At 34.8% G+C, this 26,654-nt stretch overlaps 4 protein-coding genes across 9 annotated transcripts in view; 1 reads left to right on the plus strand and 3 right to left on the minus strand.

Moving 5' to 3' along the window:
• Window positions 1–26,654, minus strand: part of LOC134845134 (26S proteasome non-ATPase regulatory subunit 1-like) — a 428,069-nt gene that overhangs the window by 252,749 nt on the left and 148,666 nt on the right. The window lies entirely within an intron of this gene.
• LOC134843767 (uncharacterized) overlaps window positions 1–26,654 on the plus strand; it is a 207,772-nt gene that overhangs the window by 39,654 nt on the left and 141,464 nt on the right. The window lies entirely within an intron of this gene.
• On the minus strand, window positions 9,887–12,352 carry LOC134844258 (extracellular serine/threonine protein kinase four-jointed-like). Its single transcript, XM_063860848.1, has 3 exons — window positions 12,000–12,352; window positions 11,337–11,501; window positions 9,887–10,717 (listed from the first exon to the last, which is right to left on the minus strand). Exons 1-3 carry the CDS (start codon window positions 12,127–12,129, stop codon window positions 9,972–9,974), a joined length of 1,041 nt encoding a protein of 346 aa, XP_063716918.1. The 5' UTR covers window positions 12,130–12,352; the 3' UTR covers window positions 9,887–9,971.
• The window catches only part of LOC134845317 (extracellular serine/threonine protein kinase four-jointed-like), a 36,392-nt gene continuing 34,217 nt past the window's right edge, over window positions 24,480–26,654 (minus strand). For all 6 annotated transcript variants that reach the window (XM_063862294.1, XM_063862293.1, XM_063862296.1 and 3 more), the window contains exons 3-4: window positions 26,054–26,218; window positions 24,480–25,427 (exon numbers count right to left, since the gene is read on the minus strand). In XM_063862294.1, coding sequence (XP_063718364.1) covers window positions 24,682–25,427; window positions 26,054–26,218 — 911 coding nt within the window. In that variant the 3' untranslated portion in view covers window positions 24,480–24,681. The remainder of the gene's footprint in view (window positions 25,428–26,053; window positions 26,219–26,654) is intronic.

The raw sequence follows: 26,654 nt of genomic DNA on the forward strand, positions 1-26,654 counted from the left end.
GAAAAAACAAGAAATCATTTTAAGAAAAAACAGAAGAGAAAGACACCAAGTAGCAATGAGCAACCAATTAGTGATTAAATTCGATCAAAGAAAACATACAAAACCCAGCCACTAAAAAAAAATTTGTAGTAATTTCCGAGCGTTTAATAGTTCAACAAGACTTAAACGGACACCATTCAATTTGAATGCAAAAACGCCGAAAACTTCATAAACTCAACATTTTTTTGAAAAAACAAAAAATTCAATTTCAGAAAAACAAAAAGAAACACAATAAGTAGCATTGAGCAAATTTTTGGTGATTCTTGAGCAGCCATTAGGCCACATCACGTAGTTAGATGCCAGGTGATCTGAAAAAAAAGCGCCAAAAAAAATGGTCATAAAAAATCAACAATTTGTTTTGAAAAAACGAAAGAATACATCTGAGAAAAACAAACCAAAAACAACAAGAAACATTAATCAAATTTTTATTTTTTCTTCGATGCACGAAGCTGCAGCACCGTTCCAAGCTAATAAAAGGTCAGTTAGATGTTGAAAAAACAAAATTTCAATTTCAGAAAAACAAAAAGAAACACATTAACTAGCAAAAAGACACTATTCCGTGTTTTTTGAGCGTCCATTAAGAAACAGCACGTAGTTAGACGCAAGTTGATTTTTTAAAAATTGCCAAGAAAATTGACATGAAAAATCATAAATTTTTTTGAAAATACAACAAAATTCGATCTTAGTGTAACAGACGAGAAGCACAAAAACCAGTTTTAGGCCAGCTTTCAGTATTTTTTTGAGTTTCAACACAACAAAAACGCCCACTCGTTGCATTGCAAATTACAAATTGGTCAATGTGATGCAAATAATTAAGTGGAAGAGATTTGAAAAACTGGAAAAACGATAAGGTCAATGAACGAAAACAGACGAAAAACACAGCCACTACCAATAGGCAAGGTTCTTGTATTTTCCGAGCTTTCAATAGGCCAAAAACACGTAAATAGACACCAGTCGATTTAAATGCAAAAACCCCAAAAAAAGTCATGGAAGCTCATCATTTTTTTTTGAAAACACAAGAAATCCCTTTAAGAAAAACAGAAGAAAAAGACAGCAATTAGCAATGAGCAAGCAGTTAGTGATTAAATTCGATCAACGAAAACATACGAAAAACCCAGCCACTATCAAAAAAAAGATTGTAGTAACTTCCGAACGTTTAATAGTTCAACAACACTTAAGCGGACACCATTCAATTTGAATGCAAAAACGACGAAAAACTTCATAAACTCAACACTTTTTTGGAAAAACAAAATATTCAATTTCAGAAAAACAAAAAGAAACACAAAAATTAGCATTGTGCAAACATTTGGTGATTTTTGAGCGGCATTTAGGCCACAACACGTAGTTAGATGCCAGATGATCTGAAAAGAAAAGCGCCAAAAAGATTTGTCATAAAAATCAACAAATTTTTCGAAAATACGAAAAAAATTCAACCTGAGAAAAACAAACCAAAAACACAACAAGAAGCGTTAATCAAATTTTTAATTTTTCTTTGATGCACAAAGCCACAGCACCGTTCCAAGCTACTAAAATATCAGTGAGATGGAAATAATTAAGCAGAAGAAACTTGAAAAACTGGAAATACGAAAAATTGAATTATGGAAAAACACTTGAGAAACACGACCACTATCAAAAAGCACGATTGTAGTTTTTCTGAGAGTCCATTAGGCGAACAACAGTTAAAAAGAGGCCAGTCGATTTGAACGCAAAAACGCCAAAAACTTGTCATTAAAAATGAAAAATGAAAAATTCATTTTCAGGAAAACAAAAGAGAAACACATTAACTAGCATTGAGACACTTTTTCGTGTTTTTTGAGCGTCCATTGAGAAACAGCATGTAGTTAGACGCCAGGTGATTTTAAAACAAGCCCAAGAAAATTGACATGAAAAATCATCAATTTTTTTGAAAATACAACAAAACTCAATCTCAGTGAAACAGACGAGAAGCACAAAACCAGTTTTAGGCAAGCTTTCAGTATTTTTTGAGCGTCAACATAACAAAAACGCCCACTCGTTGCATTGCAAAATACAAACTAGTCAATGTGATGCAAGTAAGTAAGTGGAAGAAGTTTGAAAAACTGGAAAAACAATAAGGTCAATCAACGACAACAGACGAAAAACACAGCCACTACCAATAAGCAAGGTTGTTGTATTTTCCGAGCTTTCAAAAGGCCAAAAACACGTAAAAAAACATCAGTCGATTGAAATGCAAGAATGCCAAAAAAAGTCAAGGAAGCTCAACATTTTTTTTTGAAAAAACAAAAAAATTCAATTTCAGAAAAACAAAAAGAAACACAATAACTAGCATTGAGCAAACATTTGGTGATTCTTGAGCGGTTATTTGGCCACAACACGTAATTAGATGCCAAGTTATCTGAAAAGAAAAGCGCGAAAAAAATGTCGTATAAAGATCAACAATTTTTTGAAAATACGAAAGAAAAAACTCAATCTGAGAAAAACAAACCAAAAACACAACAAGGGTTAATCAAATTTTTAGTTTTTCTTCGATGCACGGAGCCACAGCACCGTTCCAAGCTAGTAAAAGGTCAGTGAGATGAAAAAAACTAAGCCAAAAAAACTTGAAAAACTGGAAATACGAAAAATTCAATCATGAAAAAACACTTGAGAAACACGACCACTATCAAAAAGCAAGATTGTAGTTTTTACGAGATTCCATCAGGCGAACAAGAGTTAAAAAGACGCCAGTGGATTTGATTGCATAAAGGGTACAAACGTGTCATTAAAAATGAAAAACAAACAAAAATCAATTTCAAAAAACAGAAGAGAAACACATTAACTAGAATTGAGACACTATTTCAGGTTTTTTAGCGTCTATTAAGAAACAGCACGTAGTTAGACGCTAGTTGCTTTTTAAAAAGATCCCAAGAATATTGACAAGAAAAATCAATCTCAGTGAAACAGACGAGAAGCACAAAAACCAGTTTTAGGCAAGCTTTCAGTATTTTTTGAGCGCCAATATAACAAAAACGCCCACTCGTTGCATTGCAAAATACAAACTGGTCAATGTGATGCAAATAACAAAGTGGAAGAAAGTTGAAAAACTGGAAAAAGGATAAGATCAATCAAAGAAAACAGACAAAACACAGCCAATACCAATAAGCAAGGTTGTTGTATTTTTCCGAGCTTCCAATAGGCCGATAACACGTAAATAGACACCAGTCGATTTGAATGCAAGAACGCCAAAAAAAAAGTCAAGAACGCTCAACATTTTTTGTTTGAAAAAACAAAAAAAGCAGTTTCAGAAAAACAGATGAGAAAAACAAAAATTAGCATTGAGCAACCATTTCAAGATTTTTGAGCGTCCATTAAGCCACAACACGAAGTTAGATGTCAGTTATTACGAAAAGAAAGATGCCAAAGAAGATTGTCATTAAAAAATCAACAATTCTTTTGAAAAAACGAAAACTTCAACGTCAAAAAACACCACAAGAATCTTTGAGCAAAATATTGAGTTTTTTGTCGAGCGTGGACGAAGCCGCAGCACCATTTCAACTTAATAAATGGTCAATGAAATGGAAATACCTATGTAAAAAAATTGAAAAACTGGAAAAACAGAAAAAATTGTTAACAGCGAAACTGACGAGAAACACGACCACTATCAATAAGCAAGATTGTAGTATTTTCTCAGCGTCCAATAGGCCAACAACACGTAAATAGACACCAGTCAATTTGAATGCAAGAAAGCCGAGAAGATTTTCATTAAAAATATTCACTTTCAGAAAAACGGAAGAGAAACACAACAATTAGCATTGAGCAACTCTTTGTTGTTTTTAGAGCGTCCCTTAAGCCACAGCACGTAGTTAGATGCCAATCGATCTGAAAAGAAAACACCCAAGAAAATTGTCATGAAAAATCGACAAAATTTTTTAAAAAACAAAAAATCAATCTCAGAAAGACAGACGAGAAGCACAACAACCAGCATTAAGCAAACATTTGGTGATTTTTGAGCGGCCATTTGTCGATAACACGTAATTAGATGCCAAGTGATCTGAAAAGAAAAGCGCCAAGAAAAATTGTCATAATAAAATCAACATTTTTTTGTGAAAATACGAAAAAACTCAACCTGAGAAAAACAAACGAAAAACACAAGAAGCGTTAATCAAATTTTTTTTTCGATGCACGAAGCCACAGCACCGGTCCAAGCTACTAAAAGGTCAGTGAGATGGAAATAATTAAGCAGAAAAAGCATGAAAAACTGGAAATACGAAAAATTCAATCATGGAAAAATACTTGAGAAACACGACCACTATCAAAAAGCAAGATTGTAGTTTTTCCGAGAGTCCATTAGGCGAACAACAGTTAAAAAGAGGCCAGTCGATTTGAACGCAAAAACGCCACAAACTTGTCATTAAAAATGAAAAACGAAAAATTAATTTTCAGGAAAACAAAAGAGAAACACATTAACTAGCATTGAGACACTTTTTCGTGTTTTTTGAGCGTCCATTGAGAAACAGCATGTATTTAGACGCCAGTTGATTTTAAAAAAGCCCAAGAAAATTGACATAAAAATCATAACTTTTTTGAAAAAACATCAAAATTTAATATCAGTGAAACAGACGAGAAGCACAAAAACCTGTTTTGGGCAAGCTTTCAGTATTTTGGGCAAGATTTCAGTATTTTGGGCAAGATTTTGGGCAAGGAAAAACACACGAGAAACACGACCACTATCAAAAAGCGAGATTGTAATTTTTTACGAGAGTCAATCAGGCAAGCAACAGTTAAAAAGACGACAGTTGATTTGAACGCAAAAACGGCACAAATTTGTCATTTAAGATGAAAAACAAAAAAACAGAAAAGAAACACAAGATCTAGCATTAAGCAATTTTTTTAGTGTTTTTTGAGCGTCCACAAAGCCACGATACGTGATTAGACGCCAATTGATCGACAAAAAAAGGCCATAGAAAACTGTCATAAAAAATTAACCATTTTTTAAATACAAAAAAAATCAATGTCAGAAAAACAGAAGAGAAGCAAAACAACCAGCATTGGGAAAACTTTTAGTAATTTCGAGCGTCAAAAAACCAAAACATCAATTCGTACCATTGCGAGATACCATCAGTGTGATGAAGATAACTAAGTGAAAAAAACTTGAAAAATTGGAAATACGGTAAATTCAATCAAGGAAAACAGACGAAAAACCCAGCTGGCAGTTACTATCAAAAAAAAAGATTAAAATAATTTCCGAGCGTCTTATAGTCCAATAACACTTAAACGGACATTATTCGATTTGAATGCAAAAACGCCAAAAAATGTCAAAAACGGAACAATTTCTTTTAAACAAACAAATATTTCAATTTCAGAAAAACAGAAGAGAAACTACAACTAAGATTGAGCAACTATTTTGAATTTTCTGAGCGTACATTAAGCCACAGCACGTAGTTGGATGCCAATTGATCCAGAAAAAAGCACAAGAAAATTGTCATACAAAAATCAAGTTTTTTTGGTAAAACAAAAAAGTCAATCTCAGAGAAAGAAACGAGAATCACAAAAACCGGTATAAAACAAGTTTTCAGTATTTTTGAGCAGCAACAAAACAAAAAAACCCATTAGTAGCATTGCAAGATGCAAATTGGTCATTGTGATGGAAATAACTCAGTGGAAAAAACCTGAAAAACTGTAAATATGAAAAAAACTAATCTTAGAAAAAAAACACAAAAAACACAACCACTTCCAATGAGCAAGCATCAAAATTTTCTGAGCGTCCACTAAGCCAATAGCACGTAGTTAGACGCAAATTGTTTCGAAAGCAAAAACGCTAAGAAAATAGTCATAAAAAACTAATCATTTTTTTGAAAATTCAAAAAATTGACTCACAGAAACAACAAAAAGCAATAGGCAATTTTTTTTTCTTCTCGAGCGTGCCCGAAGCCACAGCACCGTTCCAAGCTAGTAAATGGTCAGTGAGATGAAAATAAAAAAAAAGGGAAAAAACTTGAAAAGATAGAAATACGAAAAATTCAATCAAACAAAAACTGACGAGAAACGCCATCTTCACCAGATGAGAAAGACCACTACAAGATTGTGGTATATTCTGAGCGTCCAATAGACCAACAACACGTAAATAGACGCCTGTCAATTTGAACGCAAAAACGTCAAAAACTTGTCATGAAAAGTCAATTTTTTTTGAAAAATTCAATATCTGAAAAACAGCAGAGAAAAACAATATCTAGCATTAAGCAAGCTTTTAGTTTTTTCTGAGCGTCCACTTAGCCACAACACGTAGAAAGACGCCAATTGATCAGAAAAAAAACACCAAAAGAAATGGTTGTCACAAAAATATTCAAATTTTTTTTTGAAAATAGGAAAAAGACAATATCAGAAACTCAAGACGAGAAACACGTAGCAATAAGCCAGCTTTAAGTGTTTTCCGAGCGTTTACTTGTAACATTGCGTTATATTTTCGAAAAAAAAATTCAATACCTCAAAAAAAGACGAGAAACACGACAACCGGCATTAAGCAAGCCTTCAGTGCTTTTTGTCCAGTTTTCACTTTTTAAAATATTCTGTTTTCAATTTTTTTTTAATTCAGAAAAATTTTCAATTTTGCGGGGCTAGAAAATTGTTCCTAATATTTTCACTGGTTTAGGTAATTTTATAAATTTGCCAATTCCAAGGGCCATGCCGGCAATGTAAACAAAAAACCAAGAGAAAAAGATTTTTTTTTCAATTTTGAACTTGAAAAATCCTTACCTTCAAGCAGATTCAAAAAAGAAAAAAAAGAAAATTACCTGAGCTAAACTTACTGATCTAAGTACTCTAAACTTTATTAGGAACTGTAGACTGAAACCCTATTTTCAATTAAACGTGAAGACTGAATTCCAATAATTCTTTTTTTTTTTGTTATTAGAGAAGAACTCAGCTTCGTATTCTTATTCAGCTTTAAAGAACAGGATTTGTTCAGTCGGCTTCCAAAAAAACGCAAAACAATCCACTTTTCTTCTGATTGGTGATTTTTTGATGATTTCAACCTAACTTTTTGTTCGCGTCAGCTTCCAGTTGGTTGAAATAGGAGAAAAAAAAAACAGAAAAGTTGGACAGACAGATTTATTGGGCAAAATTAGGGTAACTCTGAAGACCAAAAATAAAACCACGCATTCGCACGCAGCAGATCTCGAGAAAAATATAAATAATTCAAAACTTTTTCATTACACTTCAAATATTATTGTTTCGACCATTTGAAAAACAGGGAGGAACTTAGTATTCGGGTGTGTTTCAGTTTTTTTTCACGCAGTTCAGATTTGTTTTTCACGCAAAATCAGGTACCACAAATAATCATCGGAATGGATCGAGTGATATATCATGTTAAAGCCCTTTCAGTTGTGATTCGAATGAGATTAAAAAAAACCAGTTTGAGAAAAGTCGATTTGAAATTTTTAATTTTTGGTCTAACTTCAAGCTAATGAAGCTCTAATAAAACTAGTGTGCAGGCTTAAAGTAGCTTATTTCTGCTGAATTTAAGCCGTGAAATTGAATTTTACTCGAGTAAAAGTTAGTTTTCTGGGTTTTTTAACGCCATTATGGGAATCAAAAACTTCAAAAAATTTCTGCAATAAAAATTGAAAAAAAGTTTCACGATTTTTTGGTTTTTCTAGTAATTTTTTACGAAAACTATTTTATTAAAACCTCTATTTTTCTTGCAACTGAATACCCTTCCTGGCCCAGAGGTAAAGTTGCATTTCGCAAACACAAGCTTAACCAAAGAGATACTTCATTCCTCTGTTATGTAAATTAAGGTAAAAAGCGGGCATTGCTCAGCCGAAATTGGCAAACGCCTATAAACTTGGAAAATGCCTATAATCTGATAAACGCCTATAATCTGGCAAAAACCCATAAATAAGGTTGGCAAACACCCAAATTGGCAAACGGATATGCCCAAAATTGTGAGGCCGGATCTAAAATTTTGAGGGTGGACTTTCAAATAAAATGTGAAATATTTAACGACCCTTCGTTAGCTTGATCAAAATAAATTTTCCTAGTTCTCCTCCAGTTTTGGCGGTTTTTATGGCGTTCTGATCAAAAAATTTGCGTTTTTTGGCGCGCGCTCCTGTAAAAAAAACTATGTAATGCCACCTTTAGACATAGGGCCAATCGGCCAAAAATAGATGTCATAAAATATCAACAAATACGGAGTTCTATGGGCAGTGAAAGGGTAGACTCCCTGAAGAGGGTGTCCCCTTAATTCCCCCTCTGCAGAGTTAATATTTGGCTCAATTGTGTGTATTCCACATGTAAAAAGGCTGTGAAGGGATAACTGAAGCTCTTAAAAATAATTTTCCCCGAATGTTCAACACAAAGCTTTTTGCCGATCAATTGAGCAATATAAATCCATCCATTCTCGCAAGGCGGTAGGGAGGAAGTAGTTCATTGGCTCACTTCAGACTGGTAACTTGCTTTCCTCGATGAGGCAATGGCCGCTCCAACAAAAGCTTGAGTTCTTCGATTGTTTTTTTTTCTCGATACCCATGTAAACTAAATTTCAGTCGGTCAATGGATTTGAGCATCCCTGATTCTAATAAATAAAAAATGACTTTTCAAAAATTTAGACTCAAAATGAATGAGTTGCTAGAGAATGTGAAGTCAGCAGCAGATTAAATTTTATAGTTTTATTTTCCAAATAAATTACAAAAAATACTAAAGTTAGTAGTAAGTAAAGAATATTTGTAGTAAGTAAGGAATAAAAGGTAAATTTTTCGAACTTAAAAATAAGTTTTTCAAGGTTAATATTTAAGAGAAACATTGTTGAACCCAAACGCGGTTAAATTTTCCGCACAGCTAAAAAAATTGACCTTCATTTTTCCTGATTTTGTTTCCATGCAATTTTCGACTAGGCTTAGACTAGCCAATCAGATTTGTTGAAATAATATACTTTAAGCAGATTTATCAAATTTGTTGCTGACTTCACCAAATTTGACAACAGAGTAAACATATTTGAGTAAACAGTTTCGAAGTTCAATCAGGGGCCGATCCAGGATCTTCTCGAGGGGAGGGGGGGCAGATTTTCAACAAAAAAAATCGAAAATTTGGTCGACTTTTTTTAGGTCGACTAATTTGATTTTCTGAGCTCTAGCAAATCACTATAAAGACCCTATTTTCACCAAATTTTCTGCGCCGCAGGCGAGTTTTTGAAAAAAAAAACAGGCCAACTTTTCAAAAAATGCTGACCAAAACAATGCGTTTTTTTAGCGCGCGCTCCCAAATCAAAATTAGTATATATTGACGCCGAAAGCGCTTTTAGAAAAATTATAGGGTCAGTAAGACAAAAATGGGTAACTCAATATAGTACAAAGAGGGGAGGTACCCTTTATCTCAGCAGGGGGTCAGATGTCAAATCCTCCCCATCCCCCCATTAATTCAATTAATATTTCGGAATGAGGGCCGAAAAACTTATGACCAACTTTTTGTCCCCATATGTTCATTAGAATCGAATATGTGAATATGTACCTGTTGCAAAGTTCACAGACGCCAATGTCTTTCATATAACACTCGATAAAATGCGTTCGGATTTGATGACCGTTTTATTTTTTGAATGTTTGCATCTCGCAATCTCCAAGCGCTCCATCTAAGAACTGAATCATCTGCTCGTAAAGTTTTCAGAGAATTGGATAAAAAGCCAATTTTCACATCTCAGACCTGTTTGCGATTACAACTCCTCGGAGGCACTCAAACGTATGGAATAAGACATACTAAATTAGTTGAACAATCCTCTCTTGCGCATTTATATGATGTTAAAATCATGAGAATAACATGTTTAATAATTTATTTAAAACATTCAAAATAGCACCAAATAAGAAAAAAAATTGAGATTAATTTCAAAAATATACTCTACACTATTTGAAATATACGAAGAAACATGAATCATTGACGTTCATTACAGATTGGCTAAACATTTAACAGAAACAAACATAAACGATTTATTTGTTATTTTTCAACCGAGTTTCACAATGTGCAAATTGCTCTCTAGTGCTATTCAGCCGACTGTGCAGAATGGAGACGAATCGGGACGGCAACTTGGGCAATTTTCGGCTGAGGGACTCTTCGGCTTGGAAATCTTGGTACATGGAAGACCACAGACTAGAGTTGCTGGCGTGTCGTTCGATGTTGGCCACGGTTTGGGGAGAAAACAAGCAAACTGAGCTCAAAAGCTGGTCGTGATAATGACTAAACTTGTCTAGTATTCTGTAACTATGAAGCAGACCTGATTCGTTGTCAAATAACAGATAAAGGTTATCGGAGTTTCGTTGCTGCAAATTGTGTATGGGATACTGCAACATTCTTGAGTTCCATTTCAAATTGTTCAGATTGTTAACGACTCGATCTAAGTTCGCAGTTAGATAGTCGAAAACTACCATGTCGGACCACTGGGCTAATTCTGCTATTTCAACTGAGTTCAAAGATACTGAGCTCTGATTGGACAAAATCGTTGGCAAAGAGGCCAAAGTTGACCAATCAGCGACGGAGTTCTGATCTGTCTGGAAGTATAAGGGTATATTGACAGGATGAAGGTAGTCGATGAACTTGGTAAGGATGACCAATTTTCCCTCCTCCCAGCCCCCTTCGCCCTCGTTTTCATTTTTGAGCAGCTGAGGGGCAACATCTGACCAGAAAGGATCGGACGCGTTGAAAACCGAGAGTTTGGTAGGGGCAACTTTGTTAATACCTGCAAAACAGACATAACTTTTACTTTATATTTTGACAACCAATTTGTGACAACATTTTTCTTGAAGATCAACCTTTACTAGGGCTGAAAAGGGCTAGAAGAAATCAACATATAAAAAGATATAAAATTGCAAAAAAAAGATCCCTAAAAACCCTAACGAAGTTGTTTACGGAAAAAAAGTCAAGAACCCGATTGCAATACCCTTGCTTAACGCAAGCGCAAGCAAAACATTCAATCCAAATTTACGTGAGCTCGAGAATTTTTGTTTCAATAAAAATTTCAATTACTTTCTTTCTCATCAATGTGAAAAACAAGAGAATGAAACTTGTTTATTTCAATGTCCCAAAAGGAACAACGTTAACGAGTTTTTGCTATAAGTATAACTTAACAGCATAAACTTTACCGCTTCTTTGCTCGTTAGACCAAAGAATATAAAACGTTAGAAACGTTAGAAAAAGAACTACAACGTTAGAAAAGTTACCGCAAACCCCCCCCCCCCCCCCAACCCCCAAGCACTTCCCCAGCTTTGAGAATTTCCGGATTAAAAAGGGGTTTTTATACGCGGTCAAACATGGTATGCTAATATTATGAAAGATTGTGGATGAGGACTCAAACTGACCAATCGCACGGCTGAGATAGAACGAGAAGACCTCCCCCTGGATCTGATCCTGGTTCTGTCTATACCTGCAACACACTCGCCCTCCCCCCTCCAAGTGCAGCAGTCTGTTCTTCATCCGACCACAACCCTTCTCCACGCCCACAACACGTGACCTGCTGATTTCGTCTAAAATATAAACAAACAATATGATTTTTATCTGAAATGTTCATGTTGGCGCCACTGAATATCAACCACGCAACATGATCAATTATTGATCAAAAGATCTCTTCTTGCAAGAAAACATTTAAACGTTAAAAAAAGTCATCAATAGCATTTTGCAGTAAAAAAATAACATTTCCGGAATTGTGAAATTAAAAAAATTAATTCAACTACTATATCTTCTGAGTTTGATTAAGCAAGCATAGATCGTAACAAAATTAAAATTAGTAATGAAGTAATCTAATTAAAATTAATTTTTTGGTTTCTGCCAGTTGCACATGATCTAACAAAGACTGCATATGAGATCAGTCTTAATTTTCATAAGAAGACTTCGTTCGAAATTACTTGAACGTTTTACTCGATCCTTCTTTTAAATTCACAATCTTGTTTAATTTTCTCGAGGCACTACCAGTTGAAGTTACATTTTGACGGTTTTTCTATCTGAAGTAGGCCAAGCAAACTAACCTTTCCACTGTTTAAACTCCTCGTTGGAGAACCCCTGCGGCATCCTTTTCATTATCTTGCTTGGAAAAAATATCAAGGCACTCCACTCCTCGAGATTCAATTGGTCACTTTGCATGTTGTCATTCCTCATGATTGAAATCCTCTGTGATATGGTAACTATTGCGAATAGGCTGAGAATCAGGGCTCCTGACAGTAACAAAAGACTATTATTTGACCGGTCAAAGGTCACGGAAACATTCGCGGGTCGTCTTATTGATCCCGTTTCATTATAGTGACCCCGAACCTGAACACGGCCGAAGGAGGCGGTGTTAGATTTGCGTGGGTTGTCAGGGTAATCGCAAACCGACACAGACTTTAACTAATTTTCTGCCATAAATTTCATTTTTTAAATTCGGATAGCAAAATAGTGTCTAACAAGAATGCTTTCGAAGTTTACGTTTTACAAATCTCTCAAATTGAAAATATTTCAGTTTGCAAATGAATGAAATTGAGCCAAAATATGTACGAAGGATCTGCGTTGTGAAGTTCGGGTTGTTGAAATACTTCCACCAGATATGAGATAAGATTGTTGATAACGAGAACTTTTTCTTTACGACGAAAAAGTAAACAAAGGGAGCAAAGTGGTTTGTTTGGATCAACTGGTTGGAAGAAATTGGAGCTGGAACTATTTGATTTTATAGCTAGGAAAATAAATTGAATTGGCGGCGTGTTAAATAAAAACGAGGAACAATGGATTAAGGAGACTAGAAGGTAGATTTCTCTTTACCGATCAGTTTTACCAGTTTTATAATAAAATATGAATTGTTGTCAGCGATTTAATGCTTGGATATAAAAGCGCACACTGCATCGTAATGTAATACGGCTTTTTTAAATCCTTTTTCTCTTTTCCAATCAATAAATTCAAACTATCAAAATGGCTTTTGCACAGATCTAAAAAAAAACTCCTTGCGAAAGTAGAAATGCGGAAGGGTTTCTTCGATCGACCGGTGGTTGGCTTCGAATAATGTCTGGTTGGTTGAGGGGATCGTAAATTTGGCTAGATCAGATGCGTCTTATGACAGCAATTAATCAGGTTATGACAGGGTAATTCGGTCGATTGCGGGAGAACAATTCAAACACAGGTGTACACTCCTCAATAAATCTCAATCAGTCCGCCAATATGAGCAGACGAGCCGCTATTAAACGAGGGACCCGTGCCACGATCAAAACAGACAACAAAAAAACAACTGAGACCAAATTCTCCGCTTTTTTCTCGTTTTTCTTCTTTTTTTTCAGTTTTCTATCAGAAATTGCAGTAACATCTGATGAACAATTTGAAACTCTCTCATCACTTTTTGGTTTTGAATAACAGCATCAACATGAATCATCGGAACTGAAAGGCAGTTTATCCAGTTTAATCTTACGCAATGCTGATGTAATATTATAATGTTATGCAATAGTGATGTAACAATACCTAAATGGCGATAAGGAACTGAAAGTGGGGATCAGATGTGCTGCTGATGATGATGGTGGACCGATGGAATTGTTATAAAGTGTGGGTGTTACCTTTGGGATTTTGAGTGAAGTTTCGTCCCCTGTGTGACGTATAGAATAACATAAATTAATCTCCTGTCACGAACTGATAATTTCATTCACATTATTCCCCTGTTGTCAAATATTTCTATTATAACCGCTTGTTTTTTCACGAATTTGCTTCGTTGTCTTTTCAGCCAATTTTGAGGGCGCAAAATTAATTTGTTTGGAATTAAGGGGAAATTGAAAATGGGAGCTCTTCTGAAAAATTAATTCTGGTTCAGGTGCAGACAAAGTTCCAATTTCCTTCGCTATAAAAACTTTCGATTTTGCGTCTTCTTCCAACTGAAACAAAATATCCCAATAAATGTCAAGTAAACAACATAAACAGTAACCAGACAAAAATAAACGTTTTCTTTGCGCATAAGATTAAAGGTGTTTTTATACCAATTAAAATGCGGAAAAAACTTGAGATAACCTTTTACATTTCTACCCACTATGTTTTACTTCTATTATTTTATATCGGTTTGAAGAAACTTCATTTAAACAAAATAATATCAAAGAGTCGTTTGGGCCGCAGAATTGAAGTGGTTAAAACTATATGGCAGACACGTGGGTTCAGTTTACTATTATGGGAAAATAGAATTTACACTCGTCTGTAGATCGGATAAAGTAAATTGAAAGTGAGGAAGATGAGAATGAGATTAATGGATTCTGACTGATTGCAAAAAAGCGTTTAAAAGAACAAGAGTTTATGCGGTGTTGTTTATCGCCTCAATGCCGTCAAATGCCCTTTTATACTCGATGCATTTTTTCACTAAATGTCATTAGCAGCCAAATTTATGTGCAGTTAAGGACACGCAATGAAATTTATGAACGAAACATGATCTGAATTTTCCTTTTTTCTTTTTTTTTTTCACTTCATTTGACATCGACAAAAAATAAGAGAGGCTAGTCTGCGGTTTTAGGTTAGTAAGGTTAGTAATACTAATGATAGATAGAAGGGCAACTCTTATACATGGGCTAAATTAGCAGTCAGCTCCCTGGGATTCCCCTAAGATTTCACCCAAATCCAATTTCCAGAGCCACAAATTTAAACGCGCCCCCGTCGAGCTAGAAAATGAGAGTAAAAACAGCATCTATTGCCAGAACTGCGCCGCACGGGGAGTGTTATGCAAGTTTTTGTCTTTTCAATAAAAATTACACTAAAAAGCTAAGATCTTATAAAAGGGGGCGTTTCCGTTACAAGATAGAAAAACATGAGAGACGTTCAATAAACTCACCAATTAGACGATATGAAAAAGAAAAAGTAATTTAAAGAGAAAATGACTCAATTTAACAGTGATTGTGCCATTCTGACTGCTGGAAATGAAAAATAGATACTGGCTCAAAAAACTGTTTTGTGTTTTCTCAATATGTAATGTGTTCACATGTTCTCAGGTTAGGGCAGTTGATAAAATCAATAGAAAACTCAATTTTCCGGCTGTGGTTCCCCAAATATTTAATTTTTCTGCTGCTAATCTCAAAATAGTGAATCACCCCTGCAAGAAAAGATAAAATCGGGTCCCAAAAATAATCAATGAAGTATTTTGAACAGCTAAAGTCAATTTTACTCAGCTGGAAAGGCTTGCAAGCTCACCTTAGCCAGAGTTATTTCTGGTAGTTAAGTTAATAATAAAACAGCGGGCGGGATTCGTTGTTTGGTGGCTTTCAAATTGGATAGGAAGAATTACGGTTGGAGGGTACTTTTGATTGAGGTCCTAGCCAGTTATGCGATATTAACAGACTATTTTTGATCGACCGCAGATTTCAAGCTTAAGTTTCTCTCCGTCGGATAATCCGGCGAAATGAATGGCGCTGAATAGGGGGCTGAATAGTGGCAGCGGATACGCAATTAAGAAATAAAGAGAAAATCCGGCCGAAACAATCCGCTTGCCTTTCCTTGTCTTATTTTAATACAATTACCGGTCCGATTTATTGACTTTTGCACATATTTTGCCAAAATTACATCTATGTCCGTAAGGCACCAGCCAAAATGGTACAAATGTAGCAGCAGCAGAGATGGCATGACTTTCTTCATATCTATCCAACAAAGCAGACCAATAAAAGACAAAAAAAGACAGAAAACTGGAGTTATATTGAATATCAAGTTGACATTCTTCCTCAATTAGAATTTTTTTTACTGGAGCTGTCAAACAGCATAATTTATTGTTTCCAGTGGCGCCATTTTCCAACGGCCATCCGTTTATAAAGTCTGACATTTATTCACGGTACGAATCTATTTTCTTTTGAAATCCAAAGAATGGCCAATCGGTAATGGACTGGTGTCATAGGGCCAATAAAACATTATCCAAAAAGTGTTAAGCAGACCAATCTATAACAACAAGAACGCACGGGAAAATTTCCAAACCTGAACCAAATCATAAGAATACATAAGTAACCAATGAGTTAAAAATAGCTGGTTCAGCAAGTCAGATTGCGAATCACCTTCAAAAGACATTCAAATTGGTCTCCGACAGTGACCATCGTATGCTCGCAACCACTTTTAAAAGTAAGTGAAAAAAACAAAATCTGTAAAAAAAAATTGCATCATAGAAAGAAGCAAAAGCAACTGAACTTTTCAAATACATTTTCGTTTTCTTTTTCCGCAAAGAAATACCAAAAATTTTCACTGAAATCTATCTAGAGTATTTCACTGCTAAAACTGCATAGTTTCCTATCCCTTACGCAAAATTATCATATGAATTTACCTTAAAATTGCTTACATTGCAACCTGCATGAAAGGAATAATTTTCAAGCACATTAACTTTTCGACCTCCCAAAATATGCTCAACAACTGCATTTGGCACGTTTTCCCTAAACACTTTGGCTGGGGAGCGGATTTTGTTGTCCAATAGTTGGCTTGGTTGAGCTAAAAACATTTGAAAACAAGGATAGCCGGTTACCACGCAAGTAGCATAGGATGTTCCGACCATAGTCTTAGAAAAAAACACAAAAAAGTTTTTACAAATTCTTTTCGTTTTTTTGGCGTGGTGTGATAAAAGGATCTGAACGAAAAACTATAGATTAGGCATATTCGACAGTAAAAAAACATGAGCAAATTGAAAAACAATTTTTGTAGAAAAATGACTGAAAAACCAAAAAAATATATCAAAAAAAATGTCAAAAGCTTTTTTTAAATTTTTGAAGTTTTTGATTCAAAAAAGGCGTTAAAATACTCAAAAAACTAAAGATACCCGAATAAAAGTAAATTTTAACGTTTTGAAATTTTTTAAGGTTGTTTGAATCACGACAAAAAAATTTTATTATGATATATCACTGAACTCACTCCGATGATTGTTTGTGATAGCTGATTTGATTTGGGTGGAATACAAAACAAAAAGAAAAAAAATAAAACACACCCTAATATAAAGTTCCTCCCCATTTGATATTTAAATTTTCCATTTCAACTGCATTACGAGGCCAAACTGTGCACTGATGCTACTGGATTTGTGTCTGTATGCTACTGGATTCCAGATACAAACCTCAAGATGAACAAGAAAAAGAAACACAATAACTAGCATTGAGCAAACATTTGGTGATTCTTGAGCGGTTATTTGGCCACAACACGTAATTAGATGCCAAGTTATCTGAAAAGAAAAGCGCGAAAAAAATGTCGTATAAAGATCAACAATTTTTTGAAAATACGAAAGAAAAAACTCAATCTGAGAAAAACAAACCAAAAACACAACAAGGGTTAATCAAATTTTTAGTTTTTCTTCGATGCACGGAGCCACAGCACCGTTCCAAGCTAGTAAAAGGTCAGTGAGATGAAAAAAACTAAGCCAAAAAAACTTGAAAAACTGGAAATACGAAAAATTCAATCATGAAAAAACACTTGAGAAACACGACCACTATCAAAAAGCAAGATTGTAGTTTTTACGAGATTCCATCAGGCGAACAAGAGTTAAAAAGACGCCAGTGGATTTGATTGCATAAAGGGTACAAACGTGTCATTAAAAATGAAAAACAAACAAAAATCAATTTCAAAAAACAGAAGAGAAACACATTAACTAGAATTGAGACACTATTTCAGGTTTTTTAGCGTCTATTAAGAAACAGCACGTAGTTAGACGCTAGTTGCTTTTTAAAAAGATCCCAAGAATATTGACAAGAAAAATCAATCTCAGTGAAACAGACGAGAAGCACAAAAACCAGTTTTAGGCAAGCTTTCAGTATTTTTTGAGCGCCAATATAACAAAAACGCCCACTCGTTGCATTGCAAAATACAAACTGGTCAATGTGATGCAAATAACAAAGTGGAAGAAAGTTGAAAAACTGGAAAAAGGATAAGATCAATCAAAGAAAACAGACAAAACACAGCCAATACCAATAAGCAAGGTTGTTGTATTTTTCCGAGCTTCCAATAGGCCGATAACACGTAAATAGACACCAGTCGATTTGAATGCAAGAACGCCAAAAAAAAGTCAAGAACGCTCAACATTTTTTGTTTGAAAAAACAAAAAAAGCAGTTTCAGAAAAACAGATGAGAAAAACAAAAATTAGCATTGAGCAACCATTTCAAGATTTTTGAGCGTCCATTAAGCCACAACACGAAGTTAGATGTCAGTTATTACGAAAAGAAAGATGCCAAAGAAGATTGTCATTAAAAAATCAACAATTCTTTTGAAAAAACGAAAACTTCAACGTCAAAAAATACCACAAGAATCTTTGAGCAAAATATTGAGTTTTTTGTCGAGCGTGGACGAAGCCGCAGCACCATTTCAACTTAATAAATGGTCAATGAAATGGAAATACCTATGTAAAAAAATTGAAAAACTGGAAAAACAGAAAAAATTGTTAACAGCGAAACTGACGAGAAACACGACCACTATCAATAAGCAAGGTTGTAGTATTTTCTCAGCGTCCAATAGGCCAACAACACGTAAATAGACACCAGTCAATTTGAATGCAAGAAAGCCGAGAAGATTTTCATTAAAAAAATTCACTTTCAGAAAAACAGAAGAGAAACACAACAATTAGCATTGAGCAACTCTTTGTTGTTTTTAGAGCGTCCCTTAAGCCACAGCACGTAGTTAGATGCCAATCGATCTGAAAAGAAAACACCCAAGAAAATTGTCATGAAAAATCGACAAAATTTTTTAAAAAACAAAAAATCAATCTCAGAAAGACAGACGAGAAGCACAACAACCAGCATTAAGCAAACATTTGGTGATTTTTGAGCGGCCATTTGTCGATAACACGTAGTTAGATGCCAAGTGATCTGAAAAGAAAAGCGCCAAGAAAAATTGTCATAATAAAATCAACATTTTTTTGTGAAAATACGAAAAAATTCAACCTGAGAAAAACAAACGAAAAACACAAGAAGCGTTAATCAAATTTTTTTTCGATGCACGAAGCCACAGCACCGGTCCAAGCTACTAAAAGGTCAGTGAGATGGAAATAATTAAGCAGAAAAAGCATGAAAAACTGGAAATACGAAAAATTCAATCATGGAAAAATACTTGAGAAACACGACCACTATCAAAAAGCAAGATTGTAGTTTTTCCGAGAGTCCATTAGGCGAACAACAGTTAAAAAGAGGCCAGTCGATTTGAACGCAAAAACGCCACAAACTTGTCATTAAAAATGAAAAACGAAAAATTCATTTTCAGGAAAACAAAAGAGAAACACATTAACTAGCATTGAGACACTTTTTCGTGTTTTTTGAGCGTCCATTGAGAAACAGCATGTATTTAGACGCCAGTTGATTTAAAAAAAGCCCAAGAAAATTGACATAAAAATCATAACTTTTTTGAAAAAACATCAAAATTTAATATCCGTGAAACAGACGAGAAGCACAAAAACCTGTTTTGGGCAAGCTTTCAGTATTTTGGGCAAGATTTCAGTATTTTGGGCAAGGAAAAACACACGAGAAACACGACCACTATCAAAAAGCGAGATTGTAATTTTTTACGAGAGTCAATCAGGCAAGCAACAGTTAAAAAGACGACAGTTGATTTGAACGCAAAAACGGCACAAATTTGTCATTTAAGATGAAAAACAAAAAAACAGAAAAGAAACACAAGATCTAGCATTAAGCAATTTTTTTAGTGTTTTTTGAGCGTCCACAAAGCCACGATACGTGATTAGACGCCAATTGATCGACAAAAAAAGGCCATAGAAAACTGTCATAAAAAATTAACCATTTTTTAAATACAAAAAAATCAATGTCAGAAAAACAGAAGAGAAGCAAAACAACCAGCATTGGGAAAACTTTTAGTAATTTCGAGCGTCAAAAAACCAAAACATCAATTCGTACCATTGCGAGATACAAATTAGTCAGTGTGATGAAGATAACTAAGTGAAAAAAACTTGAAAAATTGGAAATACGGTAAATTCAATCAAGGAAAACAGACGAAAAACCCAGCTGGCAGTTACTATCAAAAAAAAAGATTAAAATAATTTCCGAGCGTCTTATAGTCCAATGACACTTAAACGGACATTATTCGATTTGAATGCAAAAACGCCAAAAAATGTCAAAAACGGAACAATTTCTTTTAAACAAACAAATATTTCAATTTCAGAAAAACAGAAGAGAAACTACAACTAAGATTGAGCAACTATTTTGAATTTTCTGAGCGTACATTAAGCCACAGCACGTAGTTGGATGCCAATTGATCCAGAAAAAAGCACAAGAAAATTGTCATAAAAAATCAAGTTTTTTTGGTAAAACAAAAAAGTCAATCTCAGAGAAAGAAACGAGAATCACAAAAACCAGTATAAAACAAGTTTTCAGTATTTTTGAGCAACAACAAAACAAAAAAACCCATTAGTAGCATTGCAAGATGCAAATTGGTCATTGTGATGGAAATAACTCAGTGGAAAAAACCTGAAAAACTGTAAATATGAAAAAAACTAATCTTAGAAAAAAAACACAAAAAACACAACCACTTCCAATGAGCAAGCATCAAAATTTTCTGAGCGTCCACTAAGCCAATAGCACGTAGTTAGACGCAAATTGTTTCGAAAGCAAAAACGCTAAGAAAATAGTCATAAAAAACTAATCATTTTTTTGAAAATTCAAAAAATTGACTCACAGAAACAACAAAAAGCAATAGGCAATTTTTTTTTCTTCTCGAGCGTGCCCGAAGCCACAGCACCGTTCCAAGCTAGTAAATGGTCAGTGAGATGAAAATAAAAAAAAAGTTGAAAAGATAGAAATACGAAAAATTCAATCAAACAAAAACAGACGAGAAACGCCATCTTCACCAGATGAGAAAGACCACTACAAGATTGTGGTATATTCTGAGCGTCCAATAGACCAACAACACGTAAATAGACGCCTGTCAATTTGAACGCAAAAACGTCAAAAACTTGTCATGAAAAGTCAATTTTTTTTGAAAAATTCAATATCTGAAAAACAGCAGAGAAAAACAATATCTAGCATTAAGCAAGCTTTTAGTTTTTTCTGAGCGTCCACTTAGCCACAACACGTAGAAAGACGCCAATTGATCAGAAAAAAAAACACCAAAAGAAATGGTTGTCACAAAAATATTCAAATTTTTTTTTGAAAATAGGAAAAAGACAATATCAGAAACTCAAGACGAGAAACACGTAGCAATAAGCCAGCTTTAAGTGTTTTCCGAGCGTTTACTCGTAACATTGCGTTATATTTTCGAAAAAAAAAAATTCAATACCTCAAAAAAAGACGAGAAACACGACAACCGGCATTAAGCAAGCTTTCAGTGCTTTTTGTCCAGTTTTCACTTTTTAAAATATTCTGTTTTCATTTTTTTTTTAATTCAGAAAAATTTTCAATTTTGCGGGGCTAGAAAATTGTTCCTAATATTTTCACTGGTTTAGGTAATTTTATAAATTTGCCAATTCCAAGGGCCATGCCGGCAATGTAAACAAAAAACCAAGAGAAAAAGATTTTTTTTTCAATTTTGAACTTGAAAAATCCTTACCTTCAAGCAGATTCAAAAAAGAAAAAAAAGAAAATTACCTGAGCTAAACTTACTGATCTAAGTACTCTAAACTTTATTAGGAACTGTAGACTGAAACCCTATTTTCAATTAAACGTGAAGACTGAATTCCAATAATTCTTTTTTTTTGTTATTAGAAAAGAACTCAGCTTCGTATTCTTATTCAGCTTTAAAGAACAGGATTTGTTCAATCGGCTTCCAAAAAAACGCAAAACAATCCACTTTTCTTCTGATTGGTGATTTTTTGATGATTTCAACCTAACTTTTTGTTCGCGTCAGCTTCCAGTTGGTTGAAATAGGAGAAAAAAAAACAGAAAAGTTGGACAGACAGATTTATTGGGCAAAATTAGGGTAACTCTGAAGACCAAAAATAAAACCACGCATTCGCACGCAGCAGATCTCGAGAAAAATATAAATAATTCAAAACTTTTTCATTACACTTCAAATATTATTGTTTCGACCATTTGAAAAACAGGGAGGAACTTAGTATTCGGGTGTGTTTCAGTTTTTTTTCACGCAGTTCAGATTTGTTTTTCACGCAAAATCAGGTACCACAAATAATCATCGGAATGGATCGAGTGATATATCATGTTAAAGCCCTTTCAGTTGTGATTCGAATGAGATTAAAAAAAACCAGTTTGAGAAAAGTCGATTTGAAATTTTTAATTTTTGGTCTAACTTCAAGCTAATGAAGCTCTAATAAAACTAGTGTGCAGGCTTAAAGCAGCTTATTTCTGCTGAATTTAAGCCGTGAAATTGAATTTTACTCGAGTAAAAGTTAGTTTTCTGGGTTTTTTAACGCCATTATGGGAATCAAAAACTTCAAAAAATTTCTGCAATAAAAATTGAAAAAAAGTTTCACGATTTTTTGGTTTTTCTAGTAATTTTTTACGAAAACTATTTTATTAAAACCTCTATTTTTCTTGCAACTGAATACCCTTCCTGGCCCAGAGGTAAAGTTGCATTTCGCAAACACAAGCTTAACCAAAGAGATACTTCATTCCTCTGTTATGTAAATTAAGGTAAAAAGCGGGCATTGCTCAGCCGAAATTGGCAAACGCCTATAAACTTGGAAAATGCCTATAATCTGATAAACGCCTATAATCTGGCAAAAACCCATAAATAAGGTTGGCAAACACCCAAATTGGCAAACGGATATGCCCAAAATTGTGAGGCCGGATCTAAAATTTTGAGGGTGGACTTTCAAATAAAATGTGAAATATTTAACGACCCTTCGTTAGCTTGATCAAAATAAATGTTCCTAGTTCTCCTCCAGTTTTGGCGGTTTTTATGGCGTTCTGATCAAAAAATTTGCGTTTTTTGGCGCGCGCTCCTGTAAAAAAAACTATGTAATGCCACCTTTAGACATAGGGCCAATCGGCCAAAAATAGATGTCATAAAATATCAACAAATACGGAGTTCTATGGGCAGTGAAAGGGTAGACTCCCTGAAGAGGGTGTCCCCTTAATTCCCCCTCTGCAGAGTTAATATTTGGCTCAATTGTGTGTATTCCACATGTAAAAAGGCTGTGAAGGGATAACTGAAGCTCTTAAAAATAATTTTCCCCGAATGTTCAACACAAAGCTTTTTGCCGATCAATTGAGCAATATAAATCCATCCATTCTCGCAAGGCGGTAGGGAGGAAGTAGTTCATTGGCTCACTTCAGACTGGTAACTTGCTTTCCTCGATGAGGCAATGGCCGCTCCAACAAAAGCTTGAGTTCTTCGATTGTTTTTTTTTCTCGATACCCATGTAAACTAAATTTCAGTCGGTCAATGGATTTGAGCATCCCTGATTCTAATAAATAAAAAATGACTTTTCAAAAATTTAGACTCAAAATGAATGAGTTGCTAGAGAATGTGAAGTCAGCAGCAGATTAAATTTTATAGTTTTATTTTCCAAATAAATTACAAAAAATACTAAAGTTAGTAGTAAGTAAAGAATATTTGTAGTAAGTAAGGAATAAAAGGTAAATTTTTCGAACTTAAAAATAAGTTTTTCGAAGGTTAATATTTAAGAGAAACATTGTTGAACCCAAACGCGGTTAAATTTTCCGCACAGCTAAAAAAATTGACCTTCATTTTTCCTGATTTTGTTTCCATGCAATTTTCGACTAGGCTTAGACTAGCCAATCAGATTTGTTGAAATAATATACTTTAAGCAGATTTATCAAATTTGTTGCTGACTTCACCAAATTTGACAACAGAGTAAACATATTTGAGTAAACAGTTTCGAAGTTCAATCAGGGGCCGATCCAGGATTTTCTCGAGGGGAGGGGGGGGGCAGATTTTCAACAAAAAAAATCGAAAATTTGGTCGACTTTTTTTAGGTCGACTAATTTGATTTTCTGAGCTCCAGCAAATCACTATAAAGACCCTATTTTCACCAAATTTTCTGCGCCGCAGGCGAGTTTTTGAAAAAAAAAACAGGCCAACTTTTTAAAAAATGCTGACCAAAACAATGCGTTTTTTTAGCGCGCGCTCCCAAATCAAAATTAGTATATATTGACGCCGAAAGCGCTTTTAGAAAAATTATAGGGTCAGTAAGACAAAAATGGGTAACTCAATATAGTACAAAGAGGGGAGGTACCCTTTATCTCAGCAGGGGGTCAGATGTCAAATCCTCCCCATCCCCCCCATTAATTCAATTAATATTTCGGAATGAGGGCCGAAAAACTTATGACCAACTTTTTGTCCCCATATGTTCATTAGAATCGAATATGTGAATATGTACCTGTTGCAAAGTTCACAGACGCCAATGTCTTTCATATAACACTCGATAAAATGCGTTCGGATTTGATGACCGTTTTATTTTTTGAATGTTTGCATCTCGCAATCTCCAAGCGCTCCATCTAAGAACTGAATCATCTGCTCGTAAAGTTTTCAGAGAATTGGATAAAAAGCCAATTTTCACATCTCAGACCTGTTTGCGATTACAACTCCTCGGAGGCACTCAAACGTATGGAATAAGACATACTAAATTAGTTGAACAATCCTCTCTTGCGCATTTATATGATGTTAAAATCATGAGAATAACATGTTTAATAATTTATTTAAAACATTCAAAATAGCACCAAATAAGAAAAAAATTGAGATTAATTTCAAAAATATACTCTACACTATTTGAAATATACGAAGAAACATGAATCATTGACGTTCATTACAGATTGGCTAAACATTTAACAGAAACAAACATAAACGATTTATTTGTTATTTTTCAACCGAGTTTCGCAATGTGCAAATTGCTCTCTAGTGCTATTCAGCCGACTGTGCAGAATGGAGACGAATCGGGACGGCAACTTGGGCAATTTTCGGCTGAGGGACTCTTCGGCTTGGAAATCTTGGTACATGGAAGACCACAGACTAGAGTTGCTGGCGTGTCGTTCGATGTTGGCCACGGTTTGGGGAGAAAACAAGCAAACTGAGCTCAAAAGCTGGTCGTGATAATGACTAAACTTGTCTAGTATTCTGTAACTATGAAGCAGACCTGATTCGTTGTCAAATAACAGATAAAGGTTATCGGAGTTTCGTTGCTGCAAATTGTGTATGGGATACTGCAACATTCTTGAGTTCCATTTCAAATTGTTCAGATTGTTAACGACTCGATCTAAGTTCGCAGTTAGATAGTCGAAAACTACCATGTCGGACCACTGGGCTAATTCTGCTATTTCAACTGAGTTCAAAGATACTGAGCTCTGATTGGACAAAATCGTTGGCAAAGAGGCCAAAGTTGACCAATCAGCGACGGAGTTCTGATCTGTCTGGAAGTATAAGGGTATATTGACAGGATGAAGGTAGTCGATGAACTTGGTAAGGATGACCAATTTTCCCTCCTCCCAGCCCCCTTCGCCCTCGTTTTCATTTTTGAGCAGCTGAGGGGCAACATCTGACCAGAAAGGATCGGACGCGTTGAAAACCGAGAGTTTGGTTGGGGCAACTTTGTTAATACCTGCAAAACAGACATAACTTTTACTTTATATTTTGACAACCAATTTGTGACAACATTTTTCTTGAAGATCAACATTTACTAGGGCTGAAAGGGGCTAGAAGAAATCAACATATAAAAAGATATAAAATTGCAAAAAAAAGATCCCTAAAAAACCCTAACGAAGTTGTTTACGGAAAAAAAAGTCAAGAACCCGATTGCAATACCCTTGCTTAACGCAAGCGCAAGCAAAACATTCAATCCAAATTTACGTGAGCTCGACCATTTTTGTTTCAATAAAAATTTCAATTACTTTCTTTCTCATCAATGTGAAAAACAAGAGAATGAAACTTGTTTATTTCAATGTCCCAAAAGGAACAACGTTAACGAGTTTTTGCTATAAGTATAACTTAACAGCATAAACTTTACCGCTTCTTTGCTCGTTAGACCAAAGAATTTAAAACGTTAGAAACGTTAGAAAAAGAACTACAACGTTAGAAAAGTTACCGCAAACCCCCCCCCCCCCCCCCCCCCAACCCCCAAGCACTTCCCCAGCTTTGAGAATTTCCGGATTAAAAAGGGGTTTTTATACGCGGTCAAACATGGTATGCTAATATTATGAAAGATTGTGGATGAGGACTCAAACTGACCAATCGCACGGCTGAGATAGAACGAGAAGACCTCCCCCTGGATCTGATCCTGGTTCTGTCTATACCTGCAACACACTCGCCCTCCCCCCTCCAAGTGCAGCAGTCTGTTCTTCATCCGACCACAACCCTTCTCCACGCCCACAACACGTGACCTGCTGATTTCGTCTAAAATATAAACAAACAATATGATTTTTATCTGAAATGTTCATGTTGGCGCCACTGAATATCAACCACGCAACATGATCAATTATTGATCAAAAGATCTCTTCTTGCAAGAAAACATTTAAACGTTAAAAAAAGTCATCAATAGCATTTTGCAGTAAAAAAATAACATTTCCGGAATTGTGAAATTAAAAAAATTAATTCAACTACTATATCTTCTGAGTTTGATTAAGCAAGCATAGATCGTAACAAAATTAAAATTAGTAATGAAGTAATCTAATTAAAATTAATTTTTTGGTTTCTGCCAGTTGCACATGATCTAACAAAGACTGCATATGAGATCAGTCTTAATTTTCATAAGAAGACTTCGTTCGAAATTACTTGAACGTTTTACTCGATCCTTCTTTTAAATTCACAATCTTGTTTAATTTTCTCGAGG

This window comes from Symsagittifera roscoffensis, chromosome 4, assembly GCF_963678635.1.
Source record: "Symsagittifera roscoffensis chromosome 4, txSymRosc1.1, whole genome shotgun sequence".
NCBI classification, from domain to species: Eukaryota; Metazoa; Xenacoelomorpha; order Acoela; family Convolutidae; genus Symsagittifera; species Symsagittifera roscoffensis.

Excerpts from the sequence above, each read along its gene's own strand:
- LOC134844258 (XM_063860848.1), bottom strand. The coding sequence starts at position 12,129 with ATGAGGAATGACAACATGCAAAGTGACCAATTGAATCTCGAGGAGTGG. Across the intron at positions 11,502-11,999 it reads GGAGTTTAAACAGTGGAAAG|ACGAAATCAGCAGGTCACGT; the intron begins GTTAGTTTGCTT and ends TTTATATTTTAG. Across the intron at positions 10,718-11,336 it reads CTATCTCAGCCGTGCGATTG|GTATTAACAAAGTTGCCCCT; the intron begins GTCAGTTTGAGT and ends TCTGTTTTGCAG.